The sequence below is a fragment of the Macaca thibetana genome, chromosome 1, assembly GCF_024542745.1.
Source record: "Macaca thibetana thibetana isolate TM-01 chromosome 1, ASM2454274v1, whole genome shotgun sequence".
NCBI lineage: Eukaryota > Metazoa > Chordata > Mammalia > Primates > Cercopithecidae > Macaca > Macaca thibetana.
The window spans coordinates 123,693,477-123,717,908 of record NC_065578.1 but is presented as its reverse complement, the minus strand read 5'-3'; the positions used below and the strand labels follow the sequence as shown (position 1 = coordinate 123,717,908).

The following is a 24,432-nucleotide window of genomic DNA, read 5'->3' as shown; positions in this document are numbered from 1 at the left end:
CCTTCCATGTTCTCTCACCCGCTTCAAGTCCACATTGTCCAAGTCACAGAAAAAGAAGAGGCCTGAATGGAGATTAGACCAAAAACAGTTTTAATGGTCTGGTTTTCTCCCTAGTTCCCCCACTGTTAGTATTATTACTACAAGAATAAAGGATTCCTGAGAGCCTGTCCCCTCCTCTCCTGTGGCCCCCTTGACAGGACTCATCCCCACCAACCACCCGCCCTGGATTTCTGGGGAGAAAAAGAAGTGAAAGGCACTGCAGGGGTAGGGGGCTTGAGTGCCAGTGAGTTGGGGGGGAGGGGGCACTAGGGTAGGGCCTGGCCCAGAGGAGGAAATTTCCAGTCCATGCCTGAAGGAATTGTGGAGGGATGTGTCCATCCGTGACACCCCCATCAGTCCTTCCCTAAACCTGTCTAGCAGGAATACCTAAGTCCCATCCTCCCAACCCCAGGCCCACACTGGGGGTTCTGCAGCAGGAGCATAATTAGTGTTGGGCTCAGAAAAGAGGAATGGAGGGTCCACTCTACTAGGACTCCAGGGCCAAACCCAAAGGGAGGTTGCAGATAACTAGAATAATCCTCAAAAGCTTTTCTTCAGGTTTGAGAGAGGAATTAACAAAATGTTAATGTCAATGAAACTCCCCAGCCAGGGGATCAGGCAGCAGCAGGGAAAACCAGGCTCCAAGAGGAAGGGGCTGGTCAGTCCCAGGCTTAGGGCCTAGTTATCCCCAATAGCCCCCTGCCGAGCCCTGATGAACGCCATGCCATGCGTGCGGAAGTGGGTCTTGAGGTTGAGAGGACTGTCGCAGCTCTTGCCACAGACCTTACAGGTCAGTGGGCCTCCAGAGGCAGGCAGGGGTGAGTCTCCACCATCGGGGTCAGACCTTGATGGAGGGGCCTCTTCCTCCCCATCCCCCAGCCCCAGGGCACTGGCTTTACCCACACCCCGTCTCTTCTTGTGGCTGATGAAACGGTGCCGGCTCAGGGAGCCAGGGGAGGCAAAGCACAAGCCACAGTCGAGGCACTGCTGGGCACCATCCTCCACCCTCAACCCCACCATGAGGCTCTGTTCTGTGGAGCCGCTGCTCCGGTAGCGCAGGGGGCCAGGGCCTCCAGATCCAGGTCCGCCCCTGGGGGACTTGGCTGGCGGTGTCGTGCTGTCAGGCTCCTCACTGCAAGAGTCAGAAGACTGGCGGCGTTTCCGACCTGGCCCCTGAAGAAAAGTGGAAGAAACTGGGTCTTACCACCATCCCCACTGTCCTTGGCACCCCCACGCTCACTTCCTGAGGCCACAGTCTCTACCTTCCAGTTTCCCACTCAAAGCCCTAGCACAGCAGGCCGGGCCTCTGCCTACCTGGGCTCTGGCACTGGAACCCCGAGCCAAAGTGGTCCCCCGGCCAGGGGACTGGGCCCCAAGCTGCAAGCCATGCCGGACCTGGACATGTTTCTCCAGGATCAGGCGGCTGCTGAAGGTGCGTTTTCCCTCTGTGCAATACCTGAAATGGGAGAGGACAGGATGGCAGCAGGGGCACAGCCCGAAGGCCAAGGCCCTTGCTCCTGATGAGGGGGCTGCTGGAGCAGAGGGAGACCCCAACCATCAGGCCACTTAGACACGTCGCAGGTGCAAAGGTACTTTGGCATACGGGGAGAGTCACGTGCTGGGCAGGGAGAAAAAGCAGGGAGCAAGACTTACCTGCAGGGGTACACTCGCTTGATGCCCTCGTGATTGACCCTGACATGACGCCTCAGGCTGGGGGCGGAGCAGAAGGAGCGCTCACAAAGGCGACAGGGAAACTTTTTCACTGACTAGGAGAGCATGGGTAGATGTCAGAGCCAGGCTGCAGGACCCCGTCCCCACTGTCACACTGGCAGTCCCAGTGCTGCCCCCAGCCCATGGTACTCCCCTTGGGGCTCACTCACCTTGCCATGCTCCTTCTTCATGTGGGCCACATACTCGTCACGCTCAGGGAACCAGGAGTGACACAGGCCACAGGTCCAGCCTCCAGGCCCCCCACCCCCACCCTTGAGGCCTTTGCTCCCTAGTTCCCGCCGAGGCCGTTTGGCTGGACGGGGGGGCTCAGGGGAGCTGGGTACTTCCTCCTCTTCTGAAGATGAAGATGACTCCTCAGTAGCAGGGGCTGCCCCTCCCTGAGAAACAGCCAGCTCCTCAGGCTCAGTCTTGGGGGTCAGCAGGGCACCCCCGGACCCTTTCCCAGTAGTCTCCTCCAAGCGCCCAGACTGATGGGTGTTCTGTGAGAGGAGACAAGGGAGGTTGCTGTTGTGGGGGAGGGCCTGGCTGTGCCAAAGCCCCCCACTTCTGAAGTATGTGGCCCCAGCCCCAGGTCAGTACAGCTAAGCACCCATCCCCCATCCCTCTGCTCCTGTACCTTGAGATGTTCCAGCATGGTCCTTTTTTGGGCAAAAAGCAGAGGACAAGACGGGCACTTAAAGACACTGACACGCTGGGGCAGCAAGTGCTGGTCGAAGTGTGAGGAGAGGAGGGGTTTGTGAGTGAAGACTGTGTCACACATGGCGCACTTGTAGATCAGCCTGAGGTGAAGACAATGCAGACATCAGGCAGGGAGGGGTGCAGCCCCTCCCCTCCTACACCCCACCAGCCCTGCCTCCCTGGCCCGGCCCGGCCCTCCCCCGGGCCTCACTTGGCCTGCTGAGTTTGGAAGCTGGGATGCTGGGAGTAGAGGTGGGCATGGGCGCTGGGCCCAGACTTGAAGGCCATGGGGCAGATGGGGCACTTGTGGAAAACCTCGCAGTGCGACGTCTGGATGTGGGACTTGATGGAGTTGACACCCCCAAACACCACTGAACAGCTGGGGCACCTAGGGAGGAAGCAGGAGGCCCTGTGGTGAGGTGGGAGGCATCTCCATGCCCAACCTGGGACCACACATTTATTCTCTGGGACTGGGTAGACTACAAGAAGGAAATCAGTAGTGGAGCATGAGCAGGGTGGAGAAATGAGAGAGGTGTAGAGGCCATTCCCCAAGGGAGGCTGCCGAGGGAGAGCTGGAGCTCCAGAGGTGGCCCTGCTTCCCCCCATCTCCATGGGGGACGACGGGAAGGCAGGACGTACTATCTCAGGGTTGTTTGCCAAAACAGGGCTGAGGGATACAGCGGGGATCTTAAAAGGCCATCTGAGGCTGAGGCTAGGACACACGAAACCCTACAGTTCTATGGAGGAAGGGTCCAAGGCACCTGTATCCCACACGGCGAGAGACGTGCAGACAGGCCTCCCGGAGATGGGTCTGAAAATTGGCTTGCAAGAAGTTGCCCCCACACTCAGGACAGACGTGGGGGGGTCGATTCTTATGCATGCGCTGGTGGGCGCTGAAGCTGCAGCGATTGGGGAGCATCATGGGGCAGGTTGGGCACACCTGTCGAGTGGATTAAACAAGGAAAGTCGGTGAAGAGTGTCCTGTCTCTATTACTTCTAACCAAGCCCCCAACGCCTTCCTAGATCCTGTCCCCACAGAAGGGCTGTGAAAGGCGACTCACATTGCTGGTGGCCCCAGGGGCAGGGGGGCCGAGCTGCTGGAAGTGAGCTGCCATGCCAGCCTTGTCCCGGCACTGCTCCTTGCACTCCAGGCAGCGAAAGCACGTGTAAGCAGAAGTGGCAGGGGCAGCAGGCGGCTCAGTGGAGAGTGGCAGGACAGGGGCCTCAGCAGCAACTGTAGTAATGGCAGAGGAGGTGATGGCCCCCTCACCCTTGCCCAAGGCAGGCAAGACCAGAGGTCCAGAGATAGGTGGGACAGCTACAGGCAGCAGGGGTGTGATGTCCGGCTGCCCCACCATCTGGTCAAGGGCTACGGGCCTCATGACCAAATGTGAGCACTGCATAACGAGCCCCTTGTCCTTGTGTTCACGTGCATGCAGGAGCAGGCTGCACTTGTTGAAGAAGACCAGGCGGCGGGCGCAGTGGTTGCAGGTGACCTCGATGCGCATGCTCCGGCGGTCATAGTGCCGTGCCAGGCTCTTCTCCAACGAGAAGGCATCCCCACACTCCAGGCAGCGGTAGCCGGTGGGAGGCAGGGCCAGCCCAGCCTCAGCTGGTGGGCTCAGGTTTGGCCTATAGGCAGGGAGCAGGTTCTTGCTGTTGAGGATCTTGTTGAAGGCCTCCACCAGGCTGGACTGGGTCCGTGAGATCACTGTGCCGCCCCCTGTACTCGGCCCAGTAGTTGTCTTTGAAGGCTGCACCATCACCACTGAGGCACCATTCACCTTCTGTCCCCCAGTCCCCAGCCCTGCCCGCCCCTCAGCCTTAGGCAGGGCTTGGGGCACCAGGCCTAGCACATTCTTAGCAATCATCTTAGGGCTGGTGGCAGTCCCCCCAGGCAGCACCACAGCCTTGCGGGCCACACTGGCTGCCATCAGCATGGCAGTACTGGCATTCTGGATGGTGGCCACAGGCAGCACAGTGCCTTTCAGCCTTGTACCATCACCCAACTGTACGCTCACCACCTTTGGACCCTCAGAAGTAGGTGTTGCAGGGGACAGCTTCAAGAGGCTAGCTTCAGCCAAGAAGGCCCCCTCAGCCAAGGGGGCAGGTGGATCAGGATCTGAAGGGACCCGAGTTACAGTCCTTGTGATATTCCCGCAGGATGTTTTAATGGTCTTGATCCGCACCTTAAGAGGCCTAGAGGAGCTGGAGGCAGGGGAGTCATTGCTGTCCTCATCTGCAGCCTCAGCCCCACTAGAGGGACTCTGGGGACTTCCTGGGGAAGACTTGTCCACTGGCCCCTCATCTTCTTCTTCTTTCAAGGGCTGACAGACGGGCAGTTTGGGGGAGGCAAGAGGGCTCTGGTGCCCTGGAGACTGCTTGAAGAAGGGCACCCCAGCAACTCGGGGAGGTGAGGCACTGGCAGGGATGTCCGTGGCCTCAGGGCTGGAGCCTGAGCCTTGTGGGGCTAGGCCCTGGGGTTGATGGGGGCTGCAGCTCTCCTGCTTCAAGGCCCCCAACGGTGGGGAAGAAACAGGTGGCTGCACGCCTGGGCCATTCTCCTGGGCCAGCTCAAAGGAAGAGGGGAAAGGAGGTGGGGTCATAGCCCCCTCCTGAGGGGGAGAGGGTGCAGAGGGAGGCAGGGGATCCGGGTGGTCCCCTGGCTCAGGGCCAAAATGAGCAAACAGGTCCAAGGGAGTTTTGCCTTCCATGCCGTTTTCTTTCCAGGTGCCCCCACTGGGAGGAGCAGGAGAGTGGGGGGTTTCTGGGAGGGAAGGTTCAGGACCCCCAAAACCATTCTGCATTCGATGAGGCCCCACAGGCCCTTCCTTAGTTACCCCAGCAGCCCGGGTCCCATCCCCTGCTGAGCCTCCAGCCAGGGCCTCAGACTGCTCAGGACACACAGTGTTCTTGACAATGACACTAACTACAGAAATGTCTGACGGTGGCAGGCCATGGTCAGAGGCCTGGGCTGGAACTCCAGGGCCATCCCCAGCTGAGGCTGCTGCTGTGTCTCGAGATTCACTTCCCACACCTGGTTCTGGCTTCCCTGGGCCTCCTGGCCCCTCATTTTCTTCTGGCCCAGAATGGATGGCTTCATTTGCATCAATGTCAGGGATGTCAAAGGCAGCAAGGAGGTCATCAAAATCAGGGGTCTTCATGTCCCCCATATCGGCAGGTCCCAGACCTGATGAAAACAGGAATAAGGAGAAACTGAGATGTCTGGAGATCCTGGAGCTCTTTCCTCAGCATCTCCATATTTATCCTCTCTCAGAACCCATATGCACTCCAACTAGGTACACCTCCACCACAGCACGAATCCTACAGAGCTGCTAGGTTTGCCAAACCCTAAAATCAGAAGGTTAGTGTCCATACCCTGGCAGGCTCCAAAATCCAGAGAAAGCAGGAGAAAAGAGAGTTCTCAGAAATACAGGGAAGGGGCCAGGTGCGGTGGCTCATGCTTGTAGTCCCAGTGTTTTGGGAGACTGAGGCAGGTGGATCACTTGAGGTCAGGAGTTTGAGACCAGCCTGGCCAACATAGTGAAACCCTGTCTCTACTAAAAATACAAAAAACTAGACAGGTGTGGTGGCGCATGCCTGTAATAGCAACTACTCAGGAGGCTGAGGCAGAAGAATCACTTGAACCCATGAGGTTGAGGTTGCAGTGAGCCAAGATCATGCCACTGCACTCCAGCCTGGACAGAGTAAGACCCTGTCTCAAAAAGAAATACAGGGGCCAGGCACAGTGGCTGACACCTGTAATCCCAGCACTTTGGGAGGCAGAGGCGGGCGGATCACGAGGTCAGGAGATCAAGACCATCCTGGCCAAGATGGTGAAACCCCGGGGCTACTAAAAATACAAAAAGTAGCTGGGCGTGGCAGCACTCACCTATAGTCCCAGCTACTCGGGAGGCTGAGGCAAAAGAATTGCTTGAACTCGGGAAGCGGAGCTTGCAGTGAGCCGAGACTGTGCCACTCTACTCCAGCCTGGGTGACAGAGCAAGACTCCATCTCAGGAAAAAACACACAAAAAAAGAAGAAGAAATACAGGAACAGGGGAGCTCAGTGAGCATCCTGGTGGAAACCAGCTCATCCCCTCCTGTGCCCAGCACAGAACCAAATAATCCATACTATCATTAAGGAGGATGATGTATATGATGCTCTAGGTTTAAGGGCTCATTCATGTCCACATGGAATCAATTCATATTCTTCATGGATCTTCTGGGGTCCACAGAGATCTGAAAGGCTATGTATACAAAGGGGCAAGGCCGTAAGCCAAGACTTAAGAAATGATCCTCGTTCAGCTTTATCAGGGGCCTGCAGTACAAGCAAGTTTCTTCAGTGCCTTACTTTTGCTGTTTGAAAGAGGACACAAATGGCCGGGTGTGGTGGCTCACATCTGTAATCCCAGCACTTTGGGAGGTCAATCACTTGGGCCCAGGAGTTCAAGACCACCCTGGGCAACATGGTGAAACTCCCCAGGCATGATGGCACATGCCTGTATTCCCAGCTATGCCTCCCAGCTGACATGGGAGGATCCCCTGAGCCCAGGAGGTCGAGGCTGTGATGGGCCATGATCACGCCACGCACTCCAGCCTGGGTGACAGAGTGAGACCCTGTCTCAAAAAAAAAAAAGAAGAAAAAGAAAAGACAAGACAGAGAGCACAAGTGATCTATATATCATAGGGTTATTCTGAGCACAATATGAAATTGCTAATGTAAGAATCACACCGAGAATACGATTCACTATTCCAGATGAACCAAGCAAGGACATGTCAGGTCAAGGAAGAGCTGGAAAGGAATAACCCCTGGAACTCTAGGGCTGGGGTCGGAGGCAAGAGTCAGGGGTCATGCAGGATCAAGTCTAGGGCACCTGGGGCCATCACTGGCACCTGGAGATCTAGCTTGGTCAGCAGGGAGAAAAGGACTCAAGGAAATTACCCAAGAGACCAAGATGGAAAAAATAAGACACAGGAACAGAAAGAGACAAAGAGAAGAGACAGAGGGGAAAATGGTGATGGCAGCCTGGTCACAAGGGCCCCAGCCTAGGCCTCTCCTGTCACAAACACCTGCTGCTCGCTCACTACCTTCCCCAGAGTGCCTGGCCCTCCCCTAGCCAGCCCCTCCTTCACCACCCCTCCGCAGCTTGCTCTCTTGAGGCTAAAACTCCCAGGGTACACACTTATCCAGCACAGCTGCCACAGTGGGGAAAAGCCAGGCTCCTTCACCCCTCACCTATCATTTCTGCTCCGAGCTCCTCACCCCATTCCATTCCCTAACTTAAACTCCTCACCCTTTCCATTTTCCTGTGGCAACAGTAGCCCAGGAAGTTTCACCTAACCTCAACCTAGCCAAGTGCAAAAAATAAAATTTAAAATCCCACAAGAATTATGTGGCACTAATCGAACATGCAGGCCAGCTCAGAGTTTGTGGGAGACCCATGTCTGCCCCCTGCCAGTGCCTCCCCATGACTGTTTCTGTATCTATGAAGAAGTAACTAAAGAATCTATCCCTATCCATTCCATGCCCAGGTTGCAGGCCATTTCTCGAAGCCAGTTCTCCCACTTCTCTCCAGCCTTCATACTGTAACTAGAGACAGCCGCAGCATGTGGCAGCTGGAATTCCTGGGACCAAGGTGGGGGTGGGGGCAAAGGATACCAACCAGACAAAGGGGGAGTCCTTCCCTCACTCCCACCCTATTTAATTCTGCAGACTCTGGGTTTAAACAAAACCCCTTGTCTCTATGGGCCTGGCTCCTAAGCCTGGCTCCCTCCTGATCAGAGGCCTGAGCTACCTTCCATTCAGGTACTCAGAAGTGGACTGGTACAGGGAAGACCAGCAAAGACTAGAAAACACCTGTGAACTCACCCGCACACCCCCCGCCGCCAGCCACCTCCCTCGTGGGAGTTCCAGTGACTTAGAGGTCATCCGATGGCCACCCACTCAGAGCAGTCGACCAAGCAAGTCGCCGAGCTCAAGGCCAAGGAAGATCAGGCCTTCCTGCGACTGCTGAGCCCTGTCTCTAGGGCTCCTATCTCCCCTGCCCCCTTTCCCTCTGTGCTTCCCCAAAAGCCAAAGAGGCTGAACAGGAAAAGGCTGAACAGACCCAGGTCGAGTGGGGGCTTCACTGCCCTTTGCCCGGGCCCAAGGCCTGCAGCGCAGAGGAGGGCGAGGGGCTGGCGGCGATTAGGTTGCGGCCAAGCTGGGCAGCGGGCGGAATTAAGTCCCTGCCATCTGCCGAGGGCCGGCGCGGGGAACAAGTCCTGGGTTGCGAGGAGGGGGCGGGGTGTACACAAGAGAAACTACAAGGGAAACTGAGGCGCGCGGCGCTTCTCTCACTCGCACCGGCGTGCGAAGCGAAGGCCGGGCCTCAGTCAGGCCAGGCCCTTTGGTACCTGCTGCGCAGCACCTGGGGACCCAGGACTACACAGGATGGGGTGGGGAGCTGGGAAAGAGGGGAGGAGAGAGGGGGCGGTCTCTGCGCGACTCTCAGCTCTCTAGCCGGGGTCCGTCCCAACTCGGACCTCGTCCCCTCGCCTCCGGGCGCAGCGGAACCTCCTTCCGCCGCGGACTCCCGGAGGCTCGCTAGAGACTGGAGACTGATCGGAGGGTGCACATGGGGCCAGGGGCGCAAGCCTGATTCTTGCCCGGGCCCGGACGCTGACCCGCGCCCAGTCGGGGTGCAGGCTCCGCTCCGGCCTGGCCCAGTCCCCCCGCCCCCATCCCCGGGAACGGACACCATTTTAGGTCGCGACATCCCGCAGCCTCCAATCTCCGGGCCGCACTTCGGGTGCCTCTCGAGCTGGGGGCGCCAGGACTTGGGGTTCTCGACCCTCCTGGGGGTTTACCCGGCTAGGGGCTGTGCTTTCAACAGGCCGGGAGTTTTGCCCATCCGCCCCAATGGATGGAGGCGGTGTCTGGGCCCTCCTAGAAGCCGCCCCAGGGGGCGGCGCGGAGAAGGGGGTAGTTGACCAAGTGGGGGAGGGGCGGGGGTATTTACCCGCCCCCCCAAGTGGGCGGAGCCAAGGGCGGGTATTTACCCCAGGCACGCTTACTTGTTCCGCTCCTGGTGCGGGCCGAGACCCGGCGGTCTCTACCCCACTCCAGCCGCCGCCGCCACCGCCGCCCTCCCCGCGGCCGCCGCTACTTCCTGCTTCTCTCCGGTTCAGCCTCCCCCCTCCCTCTCCTCCCTCCGCGCTCCGGGTCTGGGCTGCCCGCTTTCACACTCGCCATTGGCCCTTGCCCCCTTCGCTCAGCCCTGCGCCCCTCCCAGCCCCGCACTGGGTTGGTCCTAACTACTGCCGCTCGGAACTAGCCCCGCACAGTCCTCTTATGCTCATTGGGCAAGGGGCCGAGGCCCTCTGAAGATACCTCTCCCCATTGGCTGCGCAAGGGTCCGTCTGCCCCATCTGCAAGTCACGGAAACGATTGGCCTCCGCCACTGTCGCTTAGAAAGAAGCCAGCCTGCTTCCCGGCTTTCCTACTAGAGAGGGGAGCGCCCAGGTGCGTCTCCGCCCCTCGCTCCCTATTGGCCGCTCGAAGCTTGAAGCTGCAGTTCACTTTCGCGAATCGAAGGAATCCAGCTTCTGTGTGGTGGGCGCTTTGAGCAGAACCGCACTGAGTCGGAGTGCAGGACGGAAGTGTAGGTCCTTTTGCGCTGTTTCAAGCTAATTCCGTGTCACTGATGCCGGGCAGAAGTCACAGAATGGGACGCCACCCCAAACATTACGTCATCCGCTGACCATTTCCTCGCTGTCTTCCCACCGTCTAAATCGCCATATAATCTGATGGATGGGATCCTCGCACGGGCCAGCTCCTGGGCCACAGCGTAACCCGTCGCTCCTCCCTCGGCGGGAGGGCGTGGACGGGGTACGGGATTCCGAACGTGGAAGGAATCGGGACCTAAAGGTTGGGAAGTGCTCGCGGACCGGAAGCGGGGGAGGCGACGTTAGGAGTGCTGGCGTGGCCTGGGCCATTTCCAAAGAGGCCTTAAAGGGGCAACTGATAGGCTTCCTAAGTATGGGCTGGAGGTACCCCCCAGCTCCATTTCCCATTTAAGAGCTCCCCTTTTCCCCGCCCCCAGCAAGGAGTAGGGGGTGGGGTCAAGGTCGAGTTTTCCCGCGCTTTGTTGCCACGCCCCCTGCAGGGGGGGTAAAGGGAGGAGTCGCTCGGAAAATGAATCTCTTAAATGTTCTAATAGCACTGGCAGAATTCGTCTGCAAGCCCAGCGTGCCACCTCGCGCACGCAGCCGCTCGTTAACTGCATGGTGTTTTTTTTTTTTAATTAGTTTTTTTGAGGCAGTCTCACTCTGTTGCCCGGGTGGGAGCACAGTAGTGCGATCACGGCTGACTGCAGCCTCAACCTCCCAGGCCCCAGTGATCCTCCCCCCTCAGCCTCCTGAGTAGCTGGGACTACAAGAGACAGCCAACACGCCCGGCTAGTTTAATTTTTTGTAGAGACAGGGTTTTGCCATGTTGCCCAGGCTGGTCTCAAGACGTGAGCCACTGCTCCCTACCTTGGCGAAGTTTTTTTTTTTTTAAACAGGCCCTCATTCTGTAGTCCAGACTGGAGTGCAGTGGCGGGACCTCGGCTCACTGCAACCTCCACCTCCCAGGCTCAAGCGATTCTCCAGCCTCAGCCTCCCGACTAGCTGGGATTACAGGTGTGCAACACTACCCGCCCGGCTAATTTTTTTTTTTTTTTTTTTTTTTTTGAGACGGAGTCTCGGCCCTGTCACGCAAGCTGGAGTGCAGTGGTGTGATCTCGGCTCACTGCAAGCTCCGCCTCCCGCGTTCACGCCATTCTCCTGCCTCAGCCTCCCGAGTAGCTGGGACTACAGGCGCCGGCCACTACGCTCGGCTAATTTTTTGTATTTTTAGTAGAGACGGGGTTTCACCATGTTAGCCAGGATGGTCTCGATCTCCTGACCTCGTGCTCTGCCCTCCTCGGCCTCCCAAAGTGCTGGGATTACAGGTGTGAGCCACCGTGGCCGGCCATTTTTGTATTTTTAGTAGAGACGGGGTTTCACCATATTGGCCAGGCTGGTCTCGAACTTCTGACCTCAAATGATCCACCCGCCTCAGCCTCCCAAAGTGCTGGGATTACAGGTGTGACCCACCGCGCCCGGCAGGGTTTTTAAAAGTGGTTTTGTTACGCTGCCCAGGAGTCCCAGGACACTGGAACCAGGACTCCCCATCGAGCCCCGGCAGTTTCCGAGCTCCTTTGAAGTATGAGTCAGAACTTATGGATGGGAATCCTGGAGCCACCACTTGCCCTATGATGGCAATGGGCAAGTCGCTCAACCTCCCAGATCCTGTTTTCTCATGGGTAAAACGGGGATTATAATACCACCTGACAATATTATTTTTGTGAGGATTAAATGATTTTAGAATGTAAACGTGCTTTGTAAAGTAATTGGCAGTTGGGATTAGTGTGCCCTTTCTCCCGGAGACTTGCATCCTGTGTGCTCGGTCCGCCTGCATTTGCTCCCAGTCGCTCCAGCTCAGATGCTCTTCCTTCTCTGAGGACTATTTAAGGGTCCCTATGTAAGCAACCGGCATTCCGTTTCCACCTCCTCTTCTGGTCTTCCTATACGGAATAACAGTTACTACTCATATACACATAATATTATGGGGGACTAACACCTGTAATCCCAGCACTTTGAGAAGTCTAGGTGGGTAGCTCGCTTGAGCCCTGGAGTTCGAGACCAGCCTGTGCAACATAGCAGGACTCTGCCTCTACAAAATATTTGGGAAAAAAAAATTAGCCAGGGGTGTTGGCAGGCGACTGTGATCCCAGCTCCTGGGGAGGCTGGGATGGAAGGATCGCTTGAGCCTAGGAAGTCAAAGCTGCAGTGAGCTGGGATCGCACCACTGCACTCCAGCCTGGGAGACAGAGCAAGACCCTGTCTCAAAAAACACACACACACACACACACACACAAATAAAAACTTTATGTATATCATTAATAACTCATGCAATCCTTAGCACAACCATGGAAGGAGGTACTATTCCAGGTACTGGGGGTGCAGCAGTTAACAAAGCAGACAAGAAGCCCTGTCATGAAACACACATTCTTAAAGAGAAGACAAACAATAAATATTAGAACTGATAGCTGCCAAGGAATAAAATAGAGCTATCAAGCCATGCAAAGACAGAGGAATCTGCAGTGCACGTGAATAAATGAAGAAGCCAATCTGAAAAGGCTGCATGCTGTATGATTCCAACTATGTGACATTCTAGAAAAGGCAAAACTAGAGAGAGTAAAAAGATCAGTGGGCCGGGCGCGGTGGCTCAAGCCTGTAATCCCAGCACTTTGGGAGGCCGAGGCGGGCGGATCACGAGGTCAGGAGATCGAGACCATCCTGGCTAACACGGTGAAACCCCGTCTCTACTAAAAATACAAAAAGAAATTAGCCGGGCGTGGTGGCGGGCGCCTGTAGTCCCAGCTACTCCGGAGGCTGAGGCAGGAGAATGGCGTGAACCCGGGAGGCGGAGCTTGCAGTGAGCCGAGATCGCGCCACTGCACTCCAGTCTGGGCAACAGAGCGAGACTCCGTCTCAAAAAAAAAAAAAAAAAGATCAGTGGTTGGTTGCCGAGGGTTCAGGTGGAGGGAGGGAGATGAATAAATGGAGCACAGGGGACTCTAAGGACACTGAAACTATTCTGTATGATACTGTAATAGTGGATACATGGCATTATTCATTTGTCAAAAGCCATGGAATGTACAACACAAAGACTGAACCCTGTGAGCGTGGTGGCTCACACATGTAATCCCTGAACTTTGGGAGGCCAAAGCGGGAGGATCAACAAAAAAATTAGAAAAATTAGCAGAGTACAGTGGCGCACACCTGTAGTCCCAAGTACTCAAGAGGCTGAAGCGGGAGAGTTCCTTGAGCCCAGCAGTTTGAGGCTGCAGTGAGCTATGATCCTGCTGCCGCACTCCAGCCTGGGCAACAAAGTGAGACCCTGTCTCTTAATAATAAAGAATCCATATTGGTTCATCAATTGTAACAAATGTACCACACTAATGCAAGATATTAATGAATAATAGGGTAACCTGAACAACATGAAGAGACCCCATCTCTACAAAAAAACTTTTTTTAAGTGTGGCATGGTGGTGCACGCCTGTGGTCCCAGCTATTTGGGAGGCTGAGGAGGGAGAATCACCTGAGCCCTGGAGGTCAAAGTTGCAGTGAGGTATAGTCACACCGCTGCACTCCAGCCTGGGCAAAAGACCAAGACCTTGTCTCAGTAACAACGGGAAACTGGAGAGAGGATATGTGGGAACACCCATTTTGTGCTCAGTTTTTCTGTAAACCTAAAAATGCTGTAAAAAATAAAGTGTTGGCCGGGCGCGGTGGCTCAAGCCTGTAATCCCAGCACTTTGGGAGGCCGAGACGGGCGAATCACGAGGTCAGGAGATCGAGACCATCCTGGCTAACACGGTGAAACCCCGTCTCTACTAAAAAATACAAAAAACTAGCCGGGCGCAGTGGCGGGCGCCTGTAGTCCCAGGTACTCGGGAGGCTGAGGCAGGAGAATGGCGTGAACCCGGGAGGCGGAGCTTGCAGTGAGCTGAGATCCGGCCACTGCACTGCAGCCTGCGCGGCAGAGCGAGACTCCGTCTCAAAAAAAAAAAAAAAAAAAAAAAAGTGTTAATTTAAAAACAAAAACAATCAAAAAACAAAGCAGGCGGCTAGGTGCGGTGGCTCACACCTGTAATCCCAGCACTTTGGGAGGCCGAGGCGGGTGAATCACGAGGTCAGGAGATCGAGACCATCCTGGCTAACACGGTGAAACCCTGTCTGTACTAAAAATACAAAAAATTAGCGGGGCATGGTGGCACACACCTATAGTCCCAGCTACTTGGGAGGCTGAGGCAAGAGAATCGCTTGAACCCGGGTGGCAGAAGTTGCAGTGAACCGAGATTGCGCCACTGCACTCCAGCCTGGGCGCAGAGCAAGACTCCGTCAAAAAAAAAAAAAAAAAAAAAGCAGGGAAGGATGACAGTAAGTGTGGGAGGGTTGCAATTTTAGATAGGGTGGACAATGAAGGCCTTTCCAAGAAGATGGTGGTTAAGTAAAGGTCTGAAGGAGATGAGCCATGCAGCTATCTGGGACAAGAACATTCCAGGAAGAAAGAACAAGTACAAGGTCCTCAGGTGGGGAGTGTGTTCCAGAGTGGGTGGGAGGAGCGAGTTGGGTCATGGGATGCTTTGGAAGCTATGGGAAGTTCTTTGGCATTTTCTCAGAGTGGGATAGGAAGCCATCAAAAGGAGACAGATGACGTGGTGGCCTGACTTACGTTTTAAAAGGGTTGAAAGTGCGGTGTGAGAGAAAGAGAAGACTCCAGAGCTTGGAGGCTGAGGAAGTAGAAGCATGATATTGCCCCATTTCTTGAGCTGAGAAGACTACAGGAGAAGCAGGTTTTAGGGGTTAGGTCGGTAGCTCAGTTTTAGTCATGTTGAGGTATTACACATCCAAGTGGAGATACAAATGTAGGTGTCATCAGCTTATAGATAGTGTTTAAAACCCAGGTCAGAATGGATGAGATCACCAAGGGAGGACTGAGGCACGGGAAACTCCAAAGTTAAAAGGTCAAGGAGATGAGAAGAACAGCAAAGAGGAAGGAGGGAACCAGGAGAATGTTGTAACCTTCAAGCTAAATTTAAAAAGTATCTCAAGAAAGAGGAAGAGAGAATGATAGATGCCACTAAAATATCAAATAGGATGAAACCTGAGAATTGACCGATGGATTTAAGCAAAATGGAGGTCACCGGTGATCATGATAAGGAGAGATTTGATGGACTGGTGGGGACAAAAGCCTGCATGGAATGGGTTCAAAAGAATGGAGGAGGAAAAAAGAAAAGTCACTATAAAACTCTTTCAAAGGAAGGAAGGAGAAAAAAGATGGTAACTAGAGGAAAAAAAGCGACCAAGAAAGGACTGTTTCTTTTAATAGTTATCTCTTTTTCTCATCAGGTTCTACTGACCCAAGGAAAGGACTATTTATTTGAAGATGAAGAAGTTGTATGTTAGTACACGGGTGGGGAGGATCCTGTAGACAGGAAAAACTGAAGTAGCAGAGCGATAAGGAAAGTTCCTGGAACCATGTTCTTCAGAAGGTGAGCGAGAGGGTCAAGTTCACAAACAGAGGCATTGCCTTACACAGCGGCAGGAACAGTTCCCGAATAATAATTGGGAGAGAAGGCAGAGTGAGCGGGCATGGGTCGAGGGAGCTGGGGAGCTGTGGGATATCTCTTTGTTGTTTCTGTTGTCCAGTGGTATAAGATAGAGCATGTGTTGTCAAACTCTATAAGAATAAAAAATCAAGATCACCCTCTAAGAGTGAGGATGAGGCCAGGCGCGGTGGCTCAAGCCTGTAATCCCAGTACTTTGGGAGGCCGAGGCGGGTGGATCACGAAGTCAGGAGATCGAGACCATCCTGGCTAACATGGTGAAACCCCGTCTCTACTAAAAATACAAAAAACTAGCCGGGCGCGGTGGCGGGCGCCTGTAGTCCCAGCTACTCGGAGGCTGAGGCAGGAGAATGGCGTGAACCCGGGAGGCGGAGCTTACAGTGAGCCGAGATCGGGCCACTGCACTCCAGCCTGGGCGACACAGCGAGACTCCGTCTCAAAAAAAAAAAAAAAAAAAAAAGAGTGAGGATGATGAAGAAACTAGGAGTTTGAGGAGAAAAAAGGTAGGAAATACGCATTCAGGAGAGAGGAATGGACTAGAAGGGGAGATCAAGAGACTGAGAGACCAGTGGCCTGGAAGACTCATTTACCTGGATATTTAAATCAACAGGAATGGGCCGGGTGCAGTGGCTCACACCTGTAATCCCAGCACTTTGGGAGGCCGAGGCAGGCGAATCACCTGAGGTCAGGAGTTCGAGACTAGCCTGACCAACATGAAGAAACTCTGTCTCTACTAAAAATACAAAAATTAGCCAGGCATAGTGGTGCATGCCTGTAATCCCAGCTACTCGGGAGGCTGAGGTAGGAGAATCACTTGAACCTGGGAGGCGGAGGTTGTGGTGAGCCGAGATTGTGCCATTGCACTCCAGCCTGGGCAACAAGAGTGACACTCCGACTCAAAAAAAAAAAAATTCTTGAACTTCATATATATATAGAGTATGGTTCCATTTATATGTGTGTGTGTGTGTGTATATATATACACTACACATATATAGTATGATTCCATTTATATAAAGTTCAAGCCAGGCGTGGTGGCTCGTACCTGTAATCCCAGCACTTTGGGAGGCTGAGACAGGTGGATCACAAGGTCAGGAGTTCAAGACTAGCCTGGCCAAGATGCTGAAGCCCCATCTCTACTAACAATACAAAAATTAGCCAGGCGTGGTGGTGGGCACCTGTAATCGCAGCTACTTGGGAGGCTGAGGCAGGAGAATCACTTGAACCTGGGTGGCAGAGGTTGCAGTGAGCTGAGATCGTGCCACTGCACTCCAGCCTGGGCAACAGAGCAAGATTCCGTCTCAAAAAATAAAACAAAAATAAAAAATAAAGTTCAAGAACAGGCAAAGTAAATCAATGGTGATAGTAGCAGAATTGTGGTAACCATTGCCTGGGAAAGGGTAAGAGGAATATATATATACACACACACGCACACACACACTCACACACATTTTTTTTTTTTTTTAAACAAGGTCTTGCTCTGTCACCCAGGCTGGAGTGCAGTGGGGCAATCACGGCTCACTGCAGCCTCAACCTCCTGGGCTCAAGTGATCCACCCACCTCAGCCTCCCAAGTAGCTGGGGCTGCAGATGTGAGGCACTGTGCCTGGCTAGTAGGAGGAATCTTTGGAGATGCACACATAGACCACCAGATTAATGGTGCGCACCTTCTGTTAATAGTACCCACCACCTTTCCTTGTTGCAGCCGTCTTCTGTCTCACCCTACTCTGTCCTATACTACTCCTATCCCCATTCTTGATTGTTATTATTATTATTTTTTTTTTTTTTTTTTTGAGACGGAGTCTCGCTCTGTCGCCCAGGCTGGAGTGCAGTGGCGCGATCTCGGCTCACTGCAAGCTCCGCCTCCCAGGCTCACGCCATTCTCCTGCCTCAGCCTCCCGAGTAGCTGGGACTACAGGCGCGCACCACCACGCCCAGCTAATTTTTTGTATTTTTAGTAGAGATGGGGTTTCACCGTGTTAGCCAGGATGGTCTCGATCTCCTGACCTCGTGATCCGCCTGCCTCGGCCTCCCAAAGTGCTGGGATTACAGGCGTGAGCCACCGCATCCGGCCAATTGTTATTATTATTATTATTAGTCTTCACAAACCTTCTGTCTTTGCTTAAAATATATTGTTTCATTTTTCACATCTTTGCCATGGAGGGCAGTAATAAGTAATTGAGAACTACACACGAAGGGATGGAGAGAACCCTGGAGAAATGTTAGGATGAGCAGCAGAAGTCACCTACCTGTCCTTGACTTGCAGCAGGTAGCAGACCAAGCAGTACCCAGCACAACTTTGCACAAAATTTCGCTGGGCACTGAGGAATGCCTCAGTGGTGTAACTGCCATGCTCCTGTAGAAAGTAATCGAGCAAGGAGAGCTGTGACTGTTTCTTATTATTAGTCTCGCTCTCACCCAGGTTGGAGTGCAATGGCACAGTCTCAGCTCACTGCAACCTCCACCTCTCGGGTTCCAGCGATTCTCCTGCCTCAGCCTCCAGAGTAGCTGGGATTACAGGCGCCCACTGCCATGCCTGGCTAATTTTTTGTGTGTGTTTTTAGTAGAGGCGGAGTTTACCATACTGGCCAGGCTGGTCTTGAACTCCTGACCTCGTGATCTGCCTACCTTGGCCACCCAAAATACTGGGATTACAGGCGTGAGCCACCATGCCTGGCTTTTTCTTTTTTGAGAGAGGGTCTCACTCTCTCCAGGCTGGAGTGAGTGAGACCAGGCTGGAGTGCCCTGGTGCAGTCTCGGCTTACTGCAGCCTTGAGCTCCTGGGCTCATGTGATCCTCCCATGTCAGCCTCCCGAATAGCTGGGATTACAGGCATGCACCACCATGCCCAGCTAATTTTTTTATTTTTGGTAGAGATGGGGTCCCACTATGTTGCCCAGGTTGCTCTCGATCTCCTGGGTTCAAGTGATCCTCCCACAACAGCCTCCCAAAGTGCTGGAATTACAGGTGTGAGCCACCACATCTACCCTATTTTTATATTTATTTATTTATTTATTTTGAGATGGAGTTTCACTCTTGTTGCCCAGGCTGGAGTACAGTGGTGCGATCTCGGCTCACTACAACCTCAGCTTCCCAGGTTCAAGCGATTCTCCTGCTTCAGCCTCCCAAGTAGCTGGGACTACAGGTGTGCGCCATCACGCCCGGCTAATTTTGTATTTTTGGTAGAGATGGGGTTTCACTGTGTTGGTCAGGTTGGTCTGACCTCAGGTGATCCACCCACCTTGGCCTCCCAAAGTGCTGGGAATACAGGCATGAGACACCACACCCAGCCCACCTGGCCTATTTATTAAATTTATTTAACAAACAGGGTCTTGCTCTATCACCCAGGCTGGCGTTCAGTGGTGTCATCATAGCTCACTGTAACCTTGAACTCCTGGACTCAAGCAATTCTCCCGCTCAGCCTTCTGAGCAGCTGGGACTATAGGTGTGTGTGACCACATCTGGCTAATTAAAATATATATGTGTATATATATAGTTTGTAGAGACAAGGTCTCCTTATATTGCCCAGGCTGTCTCAAACTCCTGGGCTCAAGCTATCCTCCTGCCTCAGCCTCCCAAAGCACTAGGATTACAGGCATGAGCCACTGTGCCCAGCCCATACTCTTTCATTTTCTAGGACAAAGACTACAAACTGTGGACCTATGGGTTGAGCCTAGACTGCATACATATATTTTTTTAATTTGAAGATCATCCCTTCCCAGCATTATAGTAAATGGAACAACACTGAAATCCTACTTGGTACCAGTGTGCCTTAATATGCTAGATAAAATATTTTAAATATCTTTGCTTCAGATTTTAAAAAATATTTCAATATGCTGAAAAATTTTAAGCACATAAAAGTAAACAGAAAAGTATGAGCCTCCAGGTAATCATCAGCCAGCTCCAGCAATTATCAAATCAGGGCCAATATTATTTTATCTGTACCCTGCCCACTCACCCCTTATTATTATGAAAAAATGGGACAAATTAAAACTGTGTGCCATCTGATACAGCACAACGAGAATAACAGCATCACTGTACTATCCCTGCCAACGATGCATAACCTGAATCCGACATCAGACAAATCCAGATTAAGGGGCAATCAAAATAACTGGCCGGGGCCAGTTATTTTACAGGTTTATGTCTGTAATCCCAGCACTCTGGGAGTCCAAGGCAGACGGATCACTTGAGGTCAGGAGTTCGAGACCAGCCTGGCCAACATGGTGAAACCCTGGCTGTACTAAAAATACAAAAATTAGCCAGGCATGGTGGCAGGCACCTGTATTCCCAGCTGCTCAGAAGGCTGAGGCAGGAGAATCGCATGAACCCAGTAGTCAGAGGTTGCAGTGAGCCAAGACCACGCCACTACACTTCAGCCTGGGCAATAGAGCGCCACTCCGTCATAAAACAAAATAAAAAATAAATAAATAAATAACTGGACTGTAATGTTCTAAAGTGTCAGGGTCTGGCCGGGCACAGTGGCTCATGCCTGTAATCCCAGCACTTTAGGAGGCCAAAGCGGGCAGATCACCTGAGGTCAGCAGTTCGAGAGCAGCCTGGACAACATGGTGAAACCCTGACTCTACTAAAAATACAGAGGATAGCTGGACATGGTGGCAAGTGCCTGTAATCCCAGCTACTCAGGAGGCTGAGGCAGGAGAATCACTTGAACCCAGGAGATAGAGGTTGCAGTGAGCCAAGATGGTGCCACTGCATTCCAGCCTGGGCAACAGAGCAAGACTCTGTCTCAAAAATAAATAAATAGGCTGGGCGCGGCCGGGCGCGGTGGCTCAAGCCTGTAATCCCAGCACTTTGGGAGGCCGAGACGGGCGGATCACGAGGTCAGGAGATCGAGACCATCCTGGCTAACACGGTGAAACCCCGTCTCTACTAAAAAGTACAAAAAACTAGCCGGGCGCGGTGGCAGGCGCCTGTAGTCCCAACTACTCGGGAGGCTGAGGCAGGAGAATGGCGTGAACCCGGGAGGCGGAGCTTGCAGTGAGCTGAGATCCGGCCACTGCACTCCAGCCTGGGCGGCAGAGCGAGACTCCGTCTCAAAAAAAAAAAAAAAAAAAAAAGGCTGGGCGCAGTGGCTCATGCCTGTAATCCCAGCACTTTGGGAGGTCGAGGCTTGCGGATCACAAGGTCAGGAGATCGAGACCATCCTGGCTAACACGGTAAAACCCCATCTCTACTAAAAATACAAAAAACTAGCTGGGCGAGGTGGCAGGCACCTGTAGTCCCAGTTACTCGGGAGGCTGAGGCAGGAGAATGGTGTGAACCCAGGAGGCGGAGCTTGTAGTGAGCCAAGATTGAGCCACTGCACTCCAGCCTGGGTGACAGAGCGAGACTCCGTCTCAAAAAATAAATGAATAAATAAATACAAATAAAATAAAAATAAATAAAGTGTCAGGGTCATAAAAATCAAGGAGGCCGGGCGCGGTGGCTCAAGCCTGTAATCCCAGCACTTTGGGAGGCCGAGACGGGCGGATCACAAGGTCAGGAGATCGAGACCATGCTGGCTAACACGGTGAAACCCCGTCTCTACTAAAAAATACAAAAACCTAGCTGGGCGAGGTGGCGGGCGTCTGTAGTCCCAGCTACTCGGGAGGCTGAGGCAGGAGAATGGCGTGAACCCAGGCGGCGGAGCTTGCAGTGAGCTGAGATCCGGCCACTGCACTCCAGTCTGGGCGACAAAGCGAGACTCCGTCTCAAAAAAAAAAAAAAAAAAAAAAAAAAAAAAAAAAAAAAAATCAAGGAAAGATCAGGAACTTTTCTGGGTTAAAGGAATTTAGAAAGACATGACAACTAAATGCAACATGAAATTCTAAACTATTTTTTTTTTCTTTTGCTATAAATGCCATTATTGGGCTAGTTGATAAATCTTAGGATTAGATGGTAATAATATAACAGTGCTAATTTTCTGATTTGTGTGATTGTTTTCTAGTTATGTAATGGAATGTCTTTTTTTTCTAGGAAATGTATACTAAAGTATTCAGGGATAATGAGCAATTAAGTTGGCAACTTACCGTCAGATGATTCAGGGGGGAAAAAAGTCTTTTGGACTATACTTGCAAATTTTATGTAAGTTTGACATCACTTCAAAAGAAAAAAAGGCAAAGCATGGTGCAATGCGCTTGTAATCTCAGCTACTCGAGAGGCTGAAGTGGGAAGGACTGCTTGAGTCCAGGAGTTGGAGGCTGCAGTGAAGCATGATTGCATCACTGCACTCCAGCCTGGGCAACAGAGCAAGACCCCAACTCTCAAAAAAGAGTTAGTGGCTAATAGTACTATGAAATTGATGAGACATTAGTCCTCAGTTTCAGGAATCCCAACAAATCCCAAGCACGACATATGAAAATAAATCTATACCCAGACACATTATATTGAAAGTGTAGAACATCAGAAACAAAGATACTATAATCATCTGTCAGCTCAGGAACAAAAAAAGACTTACAAAGAAATAGCAATTAGAGGCTGGGCGTGGTGGCGCGTGCCTATAGTCCCAGCTACTTGGGAGGCTGAGGCAAGAGAATCACTTGAACTCAGGAGATGGAGGTTGCAGTGAGCCAAGATCACGCCACTGTACTCCAGCCTGGGTGACAGAGAGACTCCATCTCAAAAAAATAAAAATAAAAATAGCAATTAGATTGATATCTGACTTCTGTACAGCAACAGTGAAAACCCAACAGTAGAATTATATCATCAATGTGCTGGGAGAATATATTCATATATTCAGATTTCTATATCTAATATATTTATGTATGAAGATGAAACAAGGACATTTTACACAAACAAAAGCTGAGAAAGTTGACTACCAACATATCTTCACTAAAAGAACTATAGGATTTAGGCCAGGTGTGGTGGCTCATGCCTGTAATCCCAGCACTCTGGGGAGGCTGAGGCAGGTGGATCACTTGAGGCCAGAAGTTCGAGACCAGCCTGGCCAACATGGTGAAACCCATCTCTACTAAAAATACAAAAAAATTAGCTGGCTGTGGTGGTGCGCACCTGTAGTTCCAGCTACTCAGGAGGCTGAGGCAGCAGAATCACTTGAACCCAGGAGGCAGAGGTTGCAGGCTGCAATGAGCCAAGATTATTCCACTGCGCTCTAGCCTGGGTGACAGAGACTCTGTCTCAAAAAAAAAAAAAAATAGGATTTACTTCCAGAAAAATAAAAATTATCCCAGAATGGTTTGCGAAGCAATAATTGGTGAGAAAAAGATTAGCAGATTTGTGGGTAAAGCTAAATCAACATTGCTTATATGAGATACTAGTGATAATATCTGGCCAGGCGTGTTGGCTCACACCCGTCATCCCAACAGTTTGGGAGGCCGAGTTGGGCAGATTACTTGAGGTCAGGAGTTCGAGACCCACCTGGCCAACATAGTGAAACCCCATCTCTACTAAAAAATACAAAAATTAGCTGCGCGAGGTGGGCTAGAATAACATTCTCAAAGAAAACTGGAGGCTTGGCCAGGTACAGTGGCTCACACCTGTAATCCCAGTGCTTTGGGAGGCCGAGGCAGGCGGATCTGCTGAGGAGTTCGAGATCAGCCTGGCTACCATGGTGAAACCCTGTCTCTACTAAAAATACAAAATTAGCAGGGTGCGGTGGCAGGCGCCTGTAATCCCAGCTACTCAGGAGGCTGAGGCAGGAGAATCACTTGAACCTGGGAGGCAGAGGCTGCAGTGAGCCGAGATCATGCCACTGCATTCCAGCCTGGGTGATAGAGTGAGACTCCGTCTCAAAAAAAAAGAAAAAAGAAAAATAACTAGAGGGGTTAAAAGTAAAAGAATAGAAAAACATATACGCCAGGGAAACACTAACCACAAAACAGAGTTGGTGTAGCTGTGTTAATATTAGATTAAATAAAATTTAAGACTAAAAGTATTAACTAGTCATAAAGAGTTACTACATTGTTATGTTTCAATTCACTAGGAAGATACAGTAATTAAACCTGTATGTTAATAATTCAGCTTCAAACTTTTTTTTTTTTTTGAGACAGAGTCTTACTCTGTCACCAGGCTGGAGTGCAGTGGCACCATCTTGGCTCACTGCAACCTCCACCTCTTCAGTTCAAGTGATTCTCCTGCCTCAGCCTCCCAGGTAGCCGGGACTACAGGCACGTGCCACCACACCCAGCTAATTTTTGTATTTTTAGTAGAGATGGGGTTTCACCATGTTGGCCAGGATGGTCTTGATCTGGACCTCATGATCCACCGGCCTCGGCCTCCCAAAGTGCTGGGATTACAATCATGAGCCACTGCACCTGGCCCCCTCAAACTTTTTTTTTTTTTTTTTAAGATAGGGTCTCACTGTGTTGCCCAGGCTGGAGTGCACTGGCCTCATCATGGCTCACTGCAGCCTCAAATTCCTTGGCTTAAGCAGTCCCTCCCACCTTGGCCTCCTGAGTAACTAGAACTAGTGGCGCATGCCACAATGCCCAGCTAATTATTATATCATTATTGTTATTTTTTGTCTCTGTAGAGGCAGGGAGATAAGGAGAGCACCAGAAGGTAAAAATAAAAATTAAAATTAAAGAAGGTCAAGCAGCTGGCATATGCTCCCTTTAATTCTTTCAATCATTTTCTCCTCTCCCCTTCCTATTTATTTCCTGTCTAGAACACAGGCCTGATGGTTAAAGGATCTTGTGATCTTGTGATTTTTCAGGCAAATTGAGAAAGCCAAAGCCTTTTTTTTCTGAGGCAGGTTCTCACTGTGTCACCCAGGCTGGAATGCAGCAGCATGTTCGAGGCTCACTGCAGCCTCAACCTCCCAGG

At 52.2% G+C, this 24,432-nt stretch overlaps 2 protein-coding genes across 5 annotated transcripts in view; one reads left to right on the top strand and one right to left on the bottom strand.

The window, feature by feature from the left end:
- Positions 1-67: 67 nt before the first annotated feature.
- On the bottom strand, positions 68-10,367 carry ZNF687 (zinc finger protein 687). Of its 4 annotated transcripts, none has more exons than XM_050749596.1 (9): positions 9,823-10,367; positions 3,510-5,638; positions 3,210-3,388; positions 2,660-2,836; positions 2,387-2,549; positions 1,920-2,249; positions 1,693-1,805; positions 1,354-1,495; positions 68-1,212 (listed from the first exon to the last, which is right to left on the bottom strand). In XM_050749596.1, the coding sequence occupies exons 1-9, from the start codon at positions 9,830-9,832 to the stop codon at positions 718-720; spliced, it is 3,738 nt and encodes a 1,245-aa protein (XP_050605553.1). In that variant the 5' UTR covers positions 9,833-10,367; the 3' UTR covers positions 68-717. The 4 variants fall into 4 exon arrangements, with proteins under 4 accessions (XP_050605553.1, XP_050605570.1, XP_050605559.1 ...); XM_050749613.1 differs by lacking the exon at positions 9,823-10,367 and adding an exon at positions 9,507-9,642; XM_050749602.1 differs by lacking the exon at positions 9,823-10,367 and adding an exon at positions 6,341-7,290.
- VPS72 (vacuolar protein sorting 72 homolog) overlaps positions 2,066-24,432 on the top strand; it is a 122,201-nt gene continuing 99,834 nt past the window's right edge. The window contains exon 1 of the mRNA XM_050750937.1: positions 2,066-2,075. The gene's annotated coding sequence lies outside the window, so the exon portion shown is untranslated. The remainder of the gene's footprint in view (positions 2,076-24,432) is intronic.

Excerpts from the sequence above, each read along its gene's own strand:
- ZNF687 (XM_050749596.1), bottom strand. Across the intron at positions 2,837-3,209 it reads TCTCGCCGTGTGGGATACAG|GTGCCCCAGCTGTTCAGTGG; the intron begins GTGCCTTGGACC and ends CTTCCTCCCTAG. Across the intron at positions 1,806-1,919 it reads TGAAGAAGGAGCATGGCAAG|TCAGTGAAAAAGTTTCCCTG; the intron begins GTGAGTGAGCCC and ends ATGCTCTCCTAG.